This window comes from Monopterus albus, unplaced genomic scaffold, assembly GCF_001952655.1.
Source record: "Monopterus albus unplaced genomic scaffold, M_albus_1.0 scaffold307.1, whole genome shotgun sequence".
Taxonomy (NCBI): Eukaryota; Metazoa; Chordata; class Actinopteri; order Synbranchiformes; family Synbranchidae; genus Monopterus; species Monopterus albus.
The window spans coordinates 410,168-424,846 of NW_018128187.1; the positions used below are offsets into that span (position 1 = coordinate 410,168).

Sequence of the window (14,679 nt, forward strand, 5' to 3'; positions counted from 1 at the left end):
TCTCATACTGAGCACCTCTCCTCATTGCACACTGAGTGTGAATAGTATGCAGCTCTTCTCTATGCAGCTAAAGGTCAGATTCTTTTATCACATTACAAGTCACTGCTACTGTAATTTAAACCTCTGTCTCATCTAATATACCCTGAATCTGAGCTTTGTGTTGTTGTACCCTGTACTTTTTACCATACTGACTCTGAGAGACGAGACAGTCCAAGTAACTACAAAACAGTGCTGATTTATTCAAAGGATCACAGGTAAAATTAACATTACACGCTCAGGTATCTTGCACCTCCAAACTGCTCACATGCAGATGTAAGATGAAGGACCCTGAACCCACCAGGCCTATACATTATATCCCCTCAGTTGGGCTAGCCCCATACTACACAGAAACGTCAACCGAGACGTCTCTGTTACCAGCTTTGCAGCTGGCCATAGCAGTAGTCAAAACATGAAGCAAATCAATGTGTGTGTGTCTGTTGATTAAGTGGTGTGTAGCTAAAAACATTCTCCTAAACATTTCTAATACATAAAGTATCTATCCAATTTCTATCTGACTAAAAATACCTAACAGTCTCATATTTATTATATTGTGCAAAACAACTCATATATATGAAGATGTTTAACCTGAATGTTATATTGATGTACAACCTTAAGATGCAGGAAGATCAGAGTCTTGCTTTTTTCCCTCAACTTCTAATATAACCTGGAGTTAATACACTAACAGTCCTTTAAAAACTTGGTATGATATACTGTATATCTAGTACTAGCAGCGATCAGTCGGCTACATATTCAGTCTTTATGTCAGTGTCGCTGCATTCTCTAAAGATATATGAGCCACTCAGCTGCCCTAACTGAGATGCCTGGAACAAAGTTGTTTTTCCAGGAGGAGCTGAACTCAGCCAATATGCTCTGGTCACAAAACAGCACATGATGGCAGTTTCATTTTTCACATGTATAATCAGTGACATGGACATGGATGTCATATGATGATATGATGTCATATGATGGATGTCATCTTTTTCATTTGCTTATGTTTTCTAGAGCCATAAAACATCTTAAATTCTTCTTTTATATGAATACAGACATGTAGCTATGAGCTGACTGCTTCGCTAGTGAGGTTAAAAAGGCAAACTCGTGTTTACTCTACATTTGTATATCTCCCAAAAAGAGAGAGGCAAACATTAGTTTTCGTGCACAATCACACTACCAAACCAACCAGCAACACATTGCATTTAACCCAAGCTTTTGACTAACTTTTCATAGACTTTATTCCACCACTAACTCCACACAATGTGTACAAGCACTTAGTCGTTCTGTTCAGGTGTCATTTTAGCTGACTCAGCAAGGGATGGTGCTTTAACAAATTCATTGCGTAATCTTTTTCCAAGCTTGGTTAATATCAAGCCTTCTGATTGGTTCAGGATATTCTGGCCTGAGTGTCATAAGACCTGATAGAAACATTTGAAACTGCCAAACTCGGATACAGAGATTCAACTGAGCAGCTCTGTGTCCTTATTTAGTGAGGTTATAAGCATTAGTTAAAGACATAAATTACCTTTTAGGGGTGATACTGTTGAATTATAGTTGTAGACTGTGAAAAGGTTTTCTTTGATAACTCAAAATATAAGGTAGGGACAGGCATAACACTGAATAAAAGCATCCACAAACATCTTTGAGGTTGTTTTGGTCACAACTTAATAACTTTGAACTCCATTAAATTTCTGTTTGCTTTCAGGCAGAAGCTCTACTTCATATGCTAAAATTTAGCTAATTATTTTACCCACAGTTGTTTGTTTTTTCGTGCACACATGCAAATGATTTAAAAATCACTTTACCCAGCTCCAGGTGGTGTCATTGGCATCCTGCTCATCTATCTCACTAACATCCTCTCCTGATATCATGATTCCATAATGTGTTTGATCCAAGCTGCAGATCTCAGGTCTTTGCTATTGCTCTGCAGATGTGTGTATATGAAACTTTCACAAGTCTGCTACAGCCTAGAACTTGTCTTCACTCTGTGAGCATGTCAAGTGTCTGACTTGCTGTGTGCAAATGGATAGCATCTTACTAAATTTACCTGGGCCTCTGGGTGAGAAACCTGAGAGGGTACAGGAGTGGTCATCCTCCACCAGACCCTCTGACGTCTTAGGCATTTGAGGAGAGGACACTTGTTAGGATTGTTTGTCACATTATTAGTCTGAATGGACTTCTTCACACACACTTTCAGACACCAATAACACAACAATTTGCCTTGGTACAGGGCTTCCCCTCTTGATGGCTGCCTGGCTTTTTTTAATATGGGAAGTTCTAAATGGGTGTCACAGAGAGAGTGGGACACCTGTTGTTGACCATGGTGGTGCTGTCACTGGCATTCAGACTAAAGCAAAAAGACCAGAGCACCTGTCACATGGGGTGAAGTCCAGGTCTCACTGGTACCCGGTGACGCTTCACATGAGCATTGCAGTTAGATAATATGACATTATTAGCACTGATGTGCTTGACCTGGTGACTTGTGGTATATATTTGATAGACCAGGTGATTGCTTGTAACCATTGCAGCTATCTGTAATAGACTACACTGCCCTCCGGTGTTCAAGCAAAGCAAATACACGAGGACATGGAAATACAGCATTTTAAGAGCCTAGTGTTGCCTTCAATTGCAACATTTAAGGTCTGACTAACATACCTAGGTTACGTAGAGTTGTTACACACTATGTGTTTTTGGTAGTTAATGATACCTAAAAATGTCTACAAACAATGTCTTTATCGCATATTCTATGAAAAACAATTGTCTGTTTTCATCAGTTAATAAAGTGGCAGTTTAGCTGAGTTTTGGTTCACTTTTGGGGTTATTTGTTGTTACATATTTTGAATAAGGTATTTTGTTCTGGGGAAAAACAAGTCAAGATACTAGCACTGCTGGAACTTTGAAGTATGATTAATTATAATGGATTAAGTTTGGTCAGTTATGAAATGTTGGTTCCTATGCATTATGGTTTAGGCCAGGTAAAGCTTTTATTTAGGCTACTGCATTTTCATTTACTCTATGTATGTTACTTTACTGGTGATGGCTAGAGTGATGAAAACAAGACAGGAAGCAGATCTGCAATTGTGAAGAGAAAATTGACTGTGTTAGAAGAAAAAACACATTTATGATATGCAATGATGAAACACAATGATACGATACGCAAACATATGTGTGAATAATAATAACAACTGCAAAAATTGGGGGGGAAAAAACTAAATCATCTGCGGGGCTGTGATTTGATGCCTTATGCTAATGTTAATACTTCCTACAGCAGGGAACGCAGCATAGTAGTCCTTGCTGTTTTCCTCCGCTTGTCGCATATTGATCCAGCTAGCTAATCTAGCCTTTGTATCAGAATGATGTCTGTGGTGTGTCAGTGTGTGTCCGTTGTTTCTGGCTAAAGATATCTGGCATTTGGCGGCTTTAATGTTCCGTGCAGCTAATCTAAAAACCATTGGCAAAGCGGGAACTGGCTGGTAGGTGGTGTCCGAAATTTCTGAGACGTAACATATTTTTCACGTCCACTCCACTTTTTGCATCAGCCGGCTACAGTGTTAAAGCTAGCTATGCTAACTGACTAGCTGCAAAGCTATTATAGCTATCATATAGTTTAATTGTTATTTTATGGTGACAGTAGTCAGAATTATCAGACAAAATGATAGTCATGTAACGGTAATTACTTAGATGTAACGTTAGTGGAAATTGGACGTTTGTTGTAACGTTAGCTAACTTAGCTAGGTAACAGTTAGCAAGAGTCATTGGTTTATGAAGCTAACCAGAATCGCTAACGCTAACCAAATGCTAAACTAAAAGAGTAATGCCCATGTTAATTTCAGAAACGTTTGTAAAAGACATCGCAGGTTCTTGAATTAGGCCTCTGGTAGATGTATTAACGTAAGTACGGAGCAATACACGCATCGGGTGTTGGCTCTAACTTTTCTCGACGAAACACACGATTAATGTCTAACATGAGCTGATTTACCTAACTTATCTGATGTTATTAACGTCAGCGCCAGTAGGCCATCTCACAATCTGAGCTAGTTAACATCACGGTGCTTGGATTTAGATGTTTTGACAATGGTGGTTCCATAGTGTACTTGCTTGTAACTTCTTAGCCACATAATCATGTCTACATAGATATACGCATTTATTACTGCCTGCTACGCCAGGAGGTAATGCATCCATAGATGCCCTATACACACTCTTAGTTGTCAAATAAAACACAGGTTAAATGGTTTCAAGTGTTAACCATTTATAAGAAGTACCCCTTTTTCCTCCACCCTAGGCACTTTCGCCGGACGATGGACGAGCTGGTCCATGATCTGGTGTCAGCATTGGAGGAGAGTTCAGAACAAGCTGCGCGTGGTGGTTTTGGTGATGGAGGAGATCATGCACTGGCAGTGGGCTGTCTACTGAAGAGGCAGGCTCGGAAGCGGAGGGGTAGAAAACGCCGCTCGGACAACCCACACCCACCCTGGGAGACAGGCCACCTCAGTGAGGGCTCAGATTCCAGTGTGGAAGAACACAAGGTGAAGGTCCTTCCAGCATAACACTTCAGACATTATGAAGACATCCTGACATCATGATGCGTTTCTCACACTGTTCTTTTGGGGAGGTTAAGAGAAGAAAAGAAGAAATGGGTGTTAACCTCTCTAGTGCTTTTGATACAACCTGAATTAGTGAATGTTGCTGAAGAAACTTCTTTTTTTGCTCTGTTGCATAAATCTATCCTCTGTCTGCTGTCACTTTGGCTTAACTGATATACTCAAAGTAAGGTATCTTAATATAGCATTAGTACCACAGTCTGTTATTTATCACATTGACATTTGTTGCAGGACTATCGTGCCAGTGCAGGAGGTGTCTCTGCAGCTAACAGCCATGCTCGTGACAACAGTGACTCAGATGGACAGCTTGTTCCCAAACGGCGCACCCCCCTCACAGCTGACATGGGGCGAAGCAAGCGGCCACTTTGGCCAGACGACCTGGCTGTCTTGGGGTCTGCAGAGGGAACTCGCAGCCTCAGACGGCGACGTAAAGTCAAACGTATGGCTGTAGATCCGCCTGTAGAACCTGAACCCCCCTCCTCCACCATGCTTGGGCCGCCACCTGTCCCTAAAGCCCGTGGAAGTGGCAGGCCACATAGATTGGGTGCAGATGAGGGCAGGGGTGCCATGGAGCTCTGTGGAAGTAGCCTGGTAGGACCAGTGGGAGGGAAGAACAAGGTGAAGAAGAGGAAGCTAGCAACCCACAAGCTGGGAGTAGAGGCAGCAGATGAAGGGGTGGTGGTGGAGAGTGAGGACCCCATTTCTTCTCCAACGGAAAGGTCCAAGGACAAAATGGAGTTGGAGGAGCAGAAGGTCTCCGATGAGGACATGAGTGACAGGTGGTTAGTGTTTTGATTTTTGTTTTCTTTTTGTGATCTGTGTCCAGACGTTGCTCTGTCTGCATATGTTTACGGTATGCACTGGTATGTGTGTGTCTTTTAGACCTACAAGTATAGAAGAACTGCTGTTATTGCATCTGGGTATCAATATCAACACTTATTTATTTCTTTTGACAGAAATGTGCCTGTTACAGGTTGTTAAAACAGTCAAATACCAAAAATTGGTCAGTTTCATTATCTTGTTTCCTTATGATTAGAAAGAAATTAAATGTTGCAGATATCAGGCTAGTTTTTCAGGCTGAGATTCTTCTACAAGGTGTTTTAAACCATGTATAATATTTGAAAAGCTTGACTTCTGTTGTTCAATGAGAAAAGGGGCTTGTAGAAAGTATCCGTTTGGTATTGATATTAAAACTACTGTATCAGCAGAAAATGTCAGTGATACCTAGGTCATGGTGTGTGTGTGTGTGTGTGTGTGAACTAGCCAGTGTTTCTTCTAGTCAGCAGTAGGGATGGGAAACGATTTTCAAATATTCGAATAGTCTGTGATCTTTGAATAATTGTCGAATAGTTCGCAGCAAATGTCAACTAGCATTTTAGCTTGAAATGCCCATCCCTAGTCAATAGTTATCAGGTTTGTCTTCCAATTATTTTTAAATGTTATTTTTTCTGTTTTTTCCTTGTGCAGTGAAACCAGCAGTGTCAGTAACAGCAGTGACGGTGGTCTCTACACCAATGATGAGGGGAGACAAGGTACCTGCTCAGTTATGTCTAAAATTGTGGGTTAAAACTGAAAAGCCCATAGTCTGTGTTTGGTACACTGTGTTGGTATAAGTTAGTAAGTAAGTAAGTAAGGTTTATTTATATAGCACCTTTCGCAGATAAAATCACAAAGTGCTTCATAAAGACAACAATGAAAAGCGGAGAACAGGCAAACAACAATATGCCAACAACAACTCAGAGTCATTAAAAGAGCAACATCATCAGCATATAGATGATAAGACACCCTCTTAAAACGCCGAATTAAGTAAGGGGTCTAGAGCTTAACACTTACCTGTTAATGGCCTGAGTACAGTCTGCAAGTGCATTGGAACAACACTGTACTAATGCTGTCACAAGCATGGCAGAAGTTAGACTCAGTACATCTGTAGCAGTGCTCACGAACCTGGGGTCTCATTCTCTGTCTCTGTCCTCTCTCTTCCAGGCGATGATGAACAGAGCGACTGGTTCTATGAGGGGGAACCAGGCTCTGGTTCAGGACCCGGAGGTGCATGTGGGATAGCGGGAGTGGTACCCTGGTGGGAGAGGGAGACAGGGTCAGAGGAGCTGGACTTAGCTGACCCTGTCTTCAACAGCATTCTCACAGGGTCCTTCCCACTCATGAGCCCTGGAGCACAGAGAGGTAAGGTTGCAGTTGCACAGAAGGTGGGTTGGGGGCATTGTTGGCTTGAATGCTGCAGTATGATAGTATGAGATGTATGTGTTCAGCTTTTGCAGTATAATCATTGGGATTTAGGGCTCAGTGGACTTGCACACTCCCACAAAATTTACAATGGTTGCAGTTTCATTCATGACCAGTAGGAGGCAAACATTTCCCACACTTAAAAACAGGGCACTGTTTAGCAGTGGGACTATAAGGAGTAAAATACTCTACATGTGGCACTGATTTTAGTACACATTAAAAATAAAGGACATATTCTTTTGACAAGTATTTCTCACAGTTAAAAGGGGCCACTAACATAATGACTAACATAATTTCTGTAATTTTACTACACAGGTGTTCAAGGCTAAATGCCAAAACGGGCTTTTTCCCAGTACATCATGGAATGCAGTGCCCCTTCAATAGTCAACTTATTGTGTATTATTAGGCATAGTAATAAAGCTTTGCAAGATTTTTGAGTAATCCTTTCCCTTACTAATTCTAGGCATAGTAATAAAGCTTTGCAAGGTTTTTGAGTAATCCTTTCCCTTACTAATATCCTACTGGCCTGCAGTTTTGAATGACCTACCACCAAACTGGGTGGGTTACAACACCCAAATCAGCTGCAGCATATCCAACATGAACTGTTCAATGAAGCTAATTTAATTAATTCAGTAATTATATCCAAATTGTATTGCTGACAAACCTGTGCTGTGTTTGCAAGGGTTTCAGGCCAGACTGAGTCGTCTCCATGGAAACCAGCAGGCGTCTGAAGTTGGATTACAGGGAAGCTCCAGCCAAAGCTTCAACAACAGACTGGGCAGACAAACCCAGGAATCCCATGAGTGAGTTTAATTTCGTTATTTATTTCGATGTCTTTTAGCTCAAGGCTGATCTCCTAAGAGTTCATCCTAAAATTGTTAATTGTCTTATAAATAAAGGTTCACCTACACACTCAGAATTTTGGGCTTTAATTGTAATAGGGATGGGCATTATAAGCTGAAATGCTGTTCGATATTTGCTGGGAACTATTCGACAGTTATTCAAAGCCACTCCATGTTGGTTAGCACCATATTACTAGTGTCGTCCCCGCCCAGGGACGACAGATCTCTTTGGGGGTGACTGTGGTTCGGTGGGTAGAGCAGTCGTCTCCCAACCGGAGGGTCGGAAGTTCGAATCTCGGTGTATGCAGTCCATGTGTCAAAGTGTCCTTGGGCAAGACACTGATCCCCCCTTTGCCCCCGATGGTTAGAGCCATCGGTGCGAGTTGGCGCCGCAGATGGCTGCCTCGGTTATGTACCGAAAACAAATTCCATGTGTGTAACATACTTGGCCAATAAAGGTGATTATCCTTATCATCATGTATGCATTCTGTAACTTTACCTACAAGTCCCCATTGTTCCGTAGCAGTGGAAAGCACATCTGCCAGATGTTCAGCAGTATGCCCTCTGACATTGCTTTAGTCTGAAGAATAGCGCTCTGTAGTTTCTGTTAGCTTATATAACAGCAGGTGACTTTCACATACGATTCAGTTGTTATTCGCTGTCCATGCATCTGTGGTCAGAGACACTTTTTCAACATTTGTCAAACGACTGCGCAGCTCACATGCATTATCATACAGTTTATCCAGTCACGCATTGACTGTTTTTCCCCGGCTAAGCTAATGGGTAGCATGTCCTTTGCTATCATATTTGTGAAGAGCGCCGCTGTTTGCTCAGCACTTCGATCATCAAACTTCCTTCTTCAGGTGACAAAGCCACTGACTGTTGATCTACGGACCACATCTCGCTTTCTGCTGGGTGCCTCGCCTTCAAATGGCTGTGCATAGTTGTTGCTGATTTATATGTTAACCTGCCAGAGTTTGCACTGCACCTCATTTCTGTTCATTTTCTTGAAGAACGGTTTGACGGCTGTGGGCTCTGCATGTTCCTGCTGTTTGTATTTGGCACTATAGTAAAATGATATACTGACCTTGTTATTGTGTTATTTCCAGGCACCAGTAAAAGCAAGGGAAAACAGTGGCTCTTTGTTTTTAAAGACAAAACCATAGCCGCATGAAATATTCAATTTTTATACATTTAAAGACTATTTGAAATCATTGCCCATCACTAAATTGTAACGTGTCTCCAACAGCCCGTGGTTTAGCTCAGGCTCAAGGAGAGAGCACGGCCAGGTGAGCCAATTTTCTATACGTCATTTTATTCCATTTCACATTGATTAAAATGCAATGTTTATTTTTTGATCTGATACAAGGCCTCTGTAATTCATATTTAATACACTATTGTTGTGTTATTGAAAGAATGAACTTCTCATGGCATGAACATTAATATTTTTTTTTTTTTTTTTTAACCGGTTTTCGCTATTGTCACGTCAGTTGCATTGGGACCCACGGACAGACAGGGGCCATCGAAGAACCTGCTCAGTAAAAACAGCCAGCAGGTGAGAACGGTTTCATTTAAAGCACCAGTGGTTTATAACCAGAAATCAGATTCATTTCCTACGGTACCTGCCTTTGTTTCTGTGACAGTCTCATTGACAAAACGCCAATATTTAATTTTCAAATAAATAAAAATGCTTTCCGTAGTGTTGTTTGAGGTCAAGCTAATGTAGTTATATTTTGTCCTGCTCGGCTGGTTTTGCAGACAGACCAGTGGCCACCTCGGCTCTTTATGTACAGGGGATGTCAAGAGGAGGAGAAAAGCACCCCCCCTCAGTTCTACTGTCCTCGCAGGTATTTGATGCACACCTAACTACACCTAATACACCATTTGGCGCTCACTACCAGCCGCCCCTCTTATTGTAGTTTTTGTTTTCATTTTCTGTCTCCTCCTCCTCGTGTTCACCAGCTCTCACTGTCTGTGTCGCACATACATTGATGTAAACACAAGGGACTCTGATAAGAAGTGAGGCGTTCACTCTGCATTTGTAAAAGGGTTAACTGAGAGATGAGAGTTGCCTCCTCTCTCATCCTCTGCCATTATTAAACCTTGCTTTAGCTCTTAACTCCATTTCCTCCTAAACTTTGTTGGACAAGTCAGCTGACTAAGTCATTCTGTCAGTGCAGAGATACTGCATTAGCTCTTAGCTATTTACACTTGTGTATCACCCCCCATCCCCCAACAAGCTACTCTCCTCCAGTCTGGGCCAGTTGATGCTTTTGCCTAATGCTGTTAGACTAAAGTACCATCATCAGATATTTAGTCTGACGCCATATCCCATTTTCTGCCATAAGTTACACCTTGAAGCCAGAACTGTATGCAGACAGAATACCAGCTGTGGTCATTGTTAAAAAAATCTAGGATTTAAAGTAAATCTATTTGATCCTTATTTCTTTATGCTTACTTTCAAGTTGTAATAAACTAAAACTTGCACATTCAGTGATGCATTGCAAATATCAAGCATGTCTGAGTCAGATTGCTCAGGCAAGAAAGGTGCTGACCTCACAGAGGGGCGGCGACGAGGGCCTGCCAAATTCACAGCCTCACATTTTGGCCTGAACTGACTTGTGACTCAACAGTCATGTGTAAATAAGCGGACAGCTTTTCTTCATGCAGCACACAAATCAAGACAGGATTAAAAAGGGTAATAGGTCGGACTCTGCGAGTAGAGCATGAACTTCCAGGAAAAGCGTGGACAGAATAACCACTGACTGTTTGAGACAGAGGTGGGTGCACTTCCACTCACTAGATGTATTAGCTGCACTCCTGGAAACGTGGCTAAGTTGATTAGATTTTCTTCAGAGAAGCTTAACAATTTTAATGGAGTGATGAAGTTGCTCAGTGCAACAAGTTCTGCAGATATTTGAGCCTGTACCATATGTCAACAAAAACCAAAGACTCTTTTCTGGTTTTCATCTCATTTTTTGTCCTGCACTTTGAATATGTTTGTCTTTTGAAAACACTGTTCATTGGGTCTATGTTGAGAGGAGAAGCTAAATCATCAGACAACTTTAATACAGTAGTATTACTTTAAGGATTTAAGAAACGTAGAGAAAGCTTTAGATGGTCCACTGCTGACATTAATCCAGAAATTTACTCATTCCCCTTGATAGAACACAAAACATGTCCAGCTGAAATGTTGAATGTCAATGTGTTGCCTGTAGTTTCATAGTTTCTCAGCTAGTTGTTGTTTATCAAAAAATGTAATACAGTTTTATGGTTTCTCATTTTCAAAAGTTACTTTTTCATTGTTTATAGTTTCATTTTTGTCGTGAAAAGTCACCACTGATTATTCACCGCAGTTTTGTTGACAGAATGAAACAGATTGATAGTTGTTGAATTCGCTGTCACACTTCTCCCTGTATGAATTAAAGAGGTGTGAACTCTCTTTCAGGAGTCGTCGGGGAAAACGCACCTCCGATCCCTGACACAAACATGGGGAACCGCATGTTGCAGAGCATGGGTTGGAGCCCAGGCCTGGGCCTGGGTCCAGAGGGAAGGGGCATCACCGAGCCCATTCGAGCCACACAGAGACCTAAAGGCACAGGCCTAGGTTTCAACTGAACACCCAGTTTTCTGGACCATGGGCCTGAAGCAGAGTGTGACAAGACGCTTCAACAGGAATGAAAAGCTGCTCAGGGTGATAGAGTAAACCAAGCTTGTGTGACTCATACAGTATGAACAGAAGTGGCGAGACCCGTCCTAGCAGGTGAAAGGAAAAACCTTCCCATATTGGGGAAACTACAAGAAGCCTGGGATTTCCTCAGAGACCACACAGAAGAGAGAATGCTGACTGTGAGATGAGATTTCTTGTAAAAATGTCTTCTCAAGAAACTCCATGTTGGAGAAAATAAATGAGATTGATGCTTCACTGTTGGTGTGTTAAGCTGGCATGCTGCCTCAGTCCTGTTACCACAGATCTCAGCGTTAAAGGCCTCAGACATGGGGTCCTGTTGACCACAGACTGAGAGCAGCACTCGTGAGCGCACTGATGATGAAAGTCTGGTCTGTATTCAGTCAGTAGTATTGGTTAGTAAGTTAATGAAATTTATTTTGTCCAATCTTGCACAAGATATTTGGAATCAAAGACTATTTGACTAGGCCATACCTCAGGATTCCTTTTAGTTGCTTTTTACTGTAATGACATGAGATATGTGTTGGGATATCTCAATGTGTTTCCTGGCTATTTTATTTTTGTTCATTTACTGGAAGAAGTCGTGTCATCAGAATGTTTTTATCTACCCAACAACAACAACAAAAAAGGATAAAAATCAAAACAATAGTTTTCCATTCATTTAGCACCTATGTATGCATGCACAGCTGTTGCTGCTGCAGGTTTCTGCTGATGTTTACTGGGGAAACACACATTTGGGCACATGAGGTGAAGTCTGGCCAACAAATGGCTTGACTGTTCTGTTTAAGATAGTTTGTTGAGGTATTTTATCCTGAAATATGTTTGGACTGTATGTTTTAATTAGTTATGGACCCATTGCAAATTTTTTTTTCTTCAAATACTGGGTAGTGTAGTTTAGTTAGCATATTGGTTTGTCACCACAGATTGTTCTAAATTTGAAATAAATGTAAGTGCAGTTGTCAGATTAAGGGCCAGAAAAATATGGATCTTTGAATTAAACACTGTGCAGAGACGTTGTACTGTAACAATAGTTTGGCTGTCAGAGACTGTCTAAACTGTGTGGCTGTTTTTATTTTATGTGAAGTTAGAATTATAGCTGCAATGCCCGGTCAATTAATTAATAGGTAGTTGTTTTCATAATTGATTTTTTTTTTTTCTTTTTATAAGACAAAAATTTCAAACATCTTTTGCTTCAAATTGATGCTTTGCTTCTTGTCTTTCTGTTGGCCAGGTAAAACAAGACGTGAAGATTGAGAAAAACAAACTTTCAATTTTTACATTTTTGTAGAGAAAACAATGAATCCAATAATCAGGAAGATGATCTGCCAGATTAATCAGTAATGAGAACAGCTGTTAAGTTGATGATCGCCTTAAAAGACCTAGAAGTTGAACATTAAGGGACTGTTCTCTTATCCACAGAATATAACTATAACCCTATCGGGACTGTTTCAAAGAAACTGAGCATTCGTGTGTTTTAAAATGCAGCATTTTACACAGTATTAATAACTTTTAATTATACTAGAATTATTACAGGAAGGACAATAATCAAATTCTTCTTGAAGAAATTTTGATTTAATAATGTAATAAAATCGCCACTATTTGTTTTTTTTTATACAGCATAAACATTTTTATATCCACCCTTAAACTTATTAAAAACAGATTTGTACATTGTTACATTTTACAGGTAAAAAATAAACTTAAATGCTCTTTAATGAGCAAACTGTTTCTAAATGACTATAATATATATCTTTGGAATTTCTGTACTGCAGCATCTTGTTTCTGATTGGCTGAGATTCACTGATCAACCAATAATATTGGCCGGCCGTCCTGATGGCCAGCCTCAAATTCAGACTCGTGTCTGGGGTTTCTGAGAGGAACTCACTAGTTGCCACAGCTGCTAACAGAAACTGATGTTTCACGTTTGGTATCGCTTTTCTAGCAGACAGTTGGTCATCGCACAAACAGGGCTGTAAAATGAACCAGTTCAAATACAGTTTATGCCCAGTGTGGAGGAAACCGGTTTTCATTTGCCCCCTCCAGTTGTGACATTTGTTAATTCAACACAAACCAGGAGAACACTCAGATCTTTCTCAGACCGTGTGTACACAAACACTCGGAGCTCTTTGCAGAGAGCTTTGAATTCTTAACTGCTCATAAGAGTCTGAATATTTCCAACTCTGTCAACACATGCATCATATTCACATGCTGACTCAACATTGCTGAAATATGATGCTCTCTTTCTCTCTCTCTCTCTCTCTCCCTTCTTTGCAAGGCTGCAATACAAATCCCTCCTCTGTATCTATGGGAATACAGGAGTGCTATGTGTCCTCTACCCTCTCTTCTGAGAGGAGGGAGAGATAGGAAGAGGGGAATGTGTGTGTGTGTTTATGTATTTGTGTGTGTTGGGAGTGTGTGTGTGTATGTGTGTGCTGCTGCTGCTGCATCGCGGAGCTACAGAGACTGGAGGCGAGGAGAGCTGGAGCGTTTGTCCTTGAGACTGACTGACTGACTGCAGCTTTAGAGCGGAGGACCAGCCAGCCAGTGGATGAAACTGACCGTGAGTACTGAGCCAAAGCAGTAAGACGAGCTAACGGGAGGAAGTAGATGCAGGGTTTCTTTTAATTGCAGCAAATGGACTGATGTGTTTTGTTCCTGTCTGCTTAGAAACGCTCCAGTTTGAATGAAAACAGAGGTGTGTATACAGTATATACTGTATATGTGTGTGTGTGTGTTTGTCTGACCAGGTGAAGGTCTACTCTGCTCCCAGGTGAACTCATCTCTCAGGCTTGTTATTGACTCCCATCAATTCTTGCTTTCAAGCTTTTATCTAAGACTTTGTTAGCAGTTAAGCAGTTGTTCAGCTGCGTCTGCAGGAGTGTCCACTGTTTTGTCTGTGTGTGTGTGTGTGTGGTATCAAAAAATATGTCAGCAAACATAACATTACTGTATATCTCTACAGCCATGTATCTCCTCCCCTCACTCCTCTCTCTTCTTTCTTACTGGTTCTGTTGACAGATCAATAGATATGCATCTATAATTGGAAGTCATCATTTATGGTGACTCTCCAAAGCGAGTCATTATCATGTGTAATCTTGCAGAAAATTACATTTTGACTGGTGTACCTCGGTGTGGCCGGGAATCAGTGGACTGTGCTGAGCGGGATAACTGGCTGATGAATGACCGGAAGGTGGAGTTCCTGTGAGAGGAGTTTGGGGTAGGCAGTGTGTGAAATACAGGGGGTCTCTTTGGGTCTCTGACCCCCTGATTGACAGCTCAG

The 14,679-nt window shown here is 41.2% G+C and overlaps 2 protein-coding genes across 3 annotated transcripts in view; both read left to right on the forward strand.

Moving 5' to 3' along the window:
* Window positions 1-3,309: 3,309 nt before the first annotated feature.
* gpatch2 (G patch domain containing 2) lies at window positions 3,310-13,011 on the forward strand. 2 transcript variants are annotated; one of them, XM_020623678.1, is made up of 10 exons: window positions 3,310-3,503; window positions 4,313-4,556; window positions 4,863-5,413; window positions 6,099-6,163; window positions 6,615-6,812; window positions 7,555-7,675; window positions 8,964-9,003; window positions 9,205-9,269; window positions 9,473-9,561; window positions 11,163-13,011. In XM_020623678.1, the coding sequence occupies exons 1-10, from the start codon at window positions 3,454-3,456 to the stop codon at window positions 11,330-11,332; spliced, it is 1,593 nt and encodes a 530-aa protein (XP_020479334.1). In that variant the 5' UTR covers window positions 3,310-3,453; the 3' UTR covers window positions 11,333-13,011. The 2 variants fall into 2 exon arrangements, with proteins under 2 accessions (XP_020479334.1, XP_020479335.1); XM_020623679.1 differs by having other exon boundaries at window positions 3,311-3,503; window positions 4,863-5,410; window positions 11,163-13,010.
* A 145-nt stretch (window positions 13,012-13,156) lies between these two features.
* The window catches only part of LOC109973818 (estrogen-related receptor gamma-like), a 28,584-nt gene continuing 27,061 nt past the window's right edge, over window positions 13,157-14,679 (forward strand). Inside the window, exon 1 of the mRNA XM_020623639.1 lies at window positions 13,157-13,959. The gene's annotated coding sequence lies outside the window, so the exon portion shown is untranslated. The remainder of the gene's footprint in view (window positions 13,960-14,679) is intronic.

Coding starts and splice junctions, on each gene's coding strand:
- gpatch2 (XM_020623678.1), top strand. CDS start 3,454: ATGTTCCGTGCAGCTAATCTAAAAACCATTGGCAAAGCGGGAACTGGC. Junction 4,557..4,862: donor CCAGTGTGGAAGAACACAAG/GTGAAGGTCCTT, acceptor CATTTGTTGCAG/GACTATCGTGCCAGTGCAGG. Junction 6,813..7,554: donor GAGCCCTGGAGCACAGAGAG/GTAAGGTTGCAG, acceptor TGTGTTTGCAAG/GGTTTCAGGCCAGACTGAGT.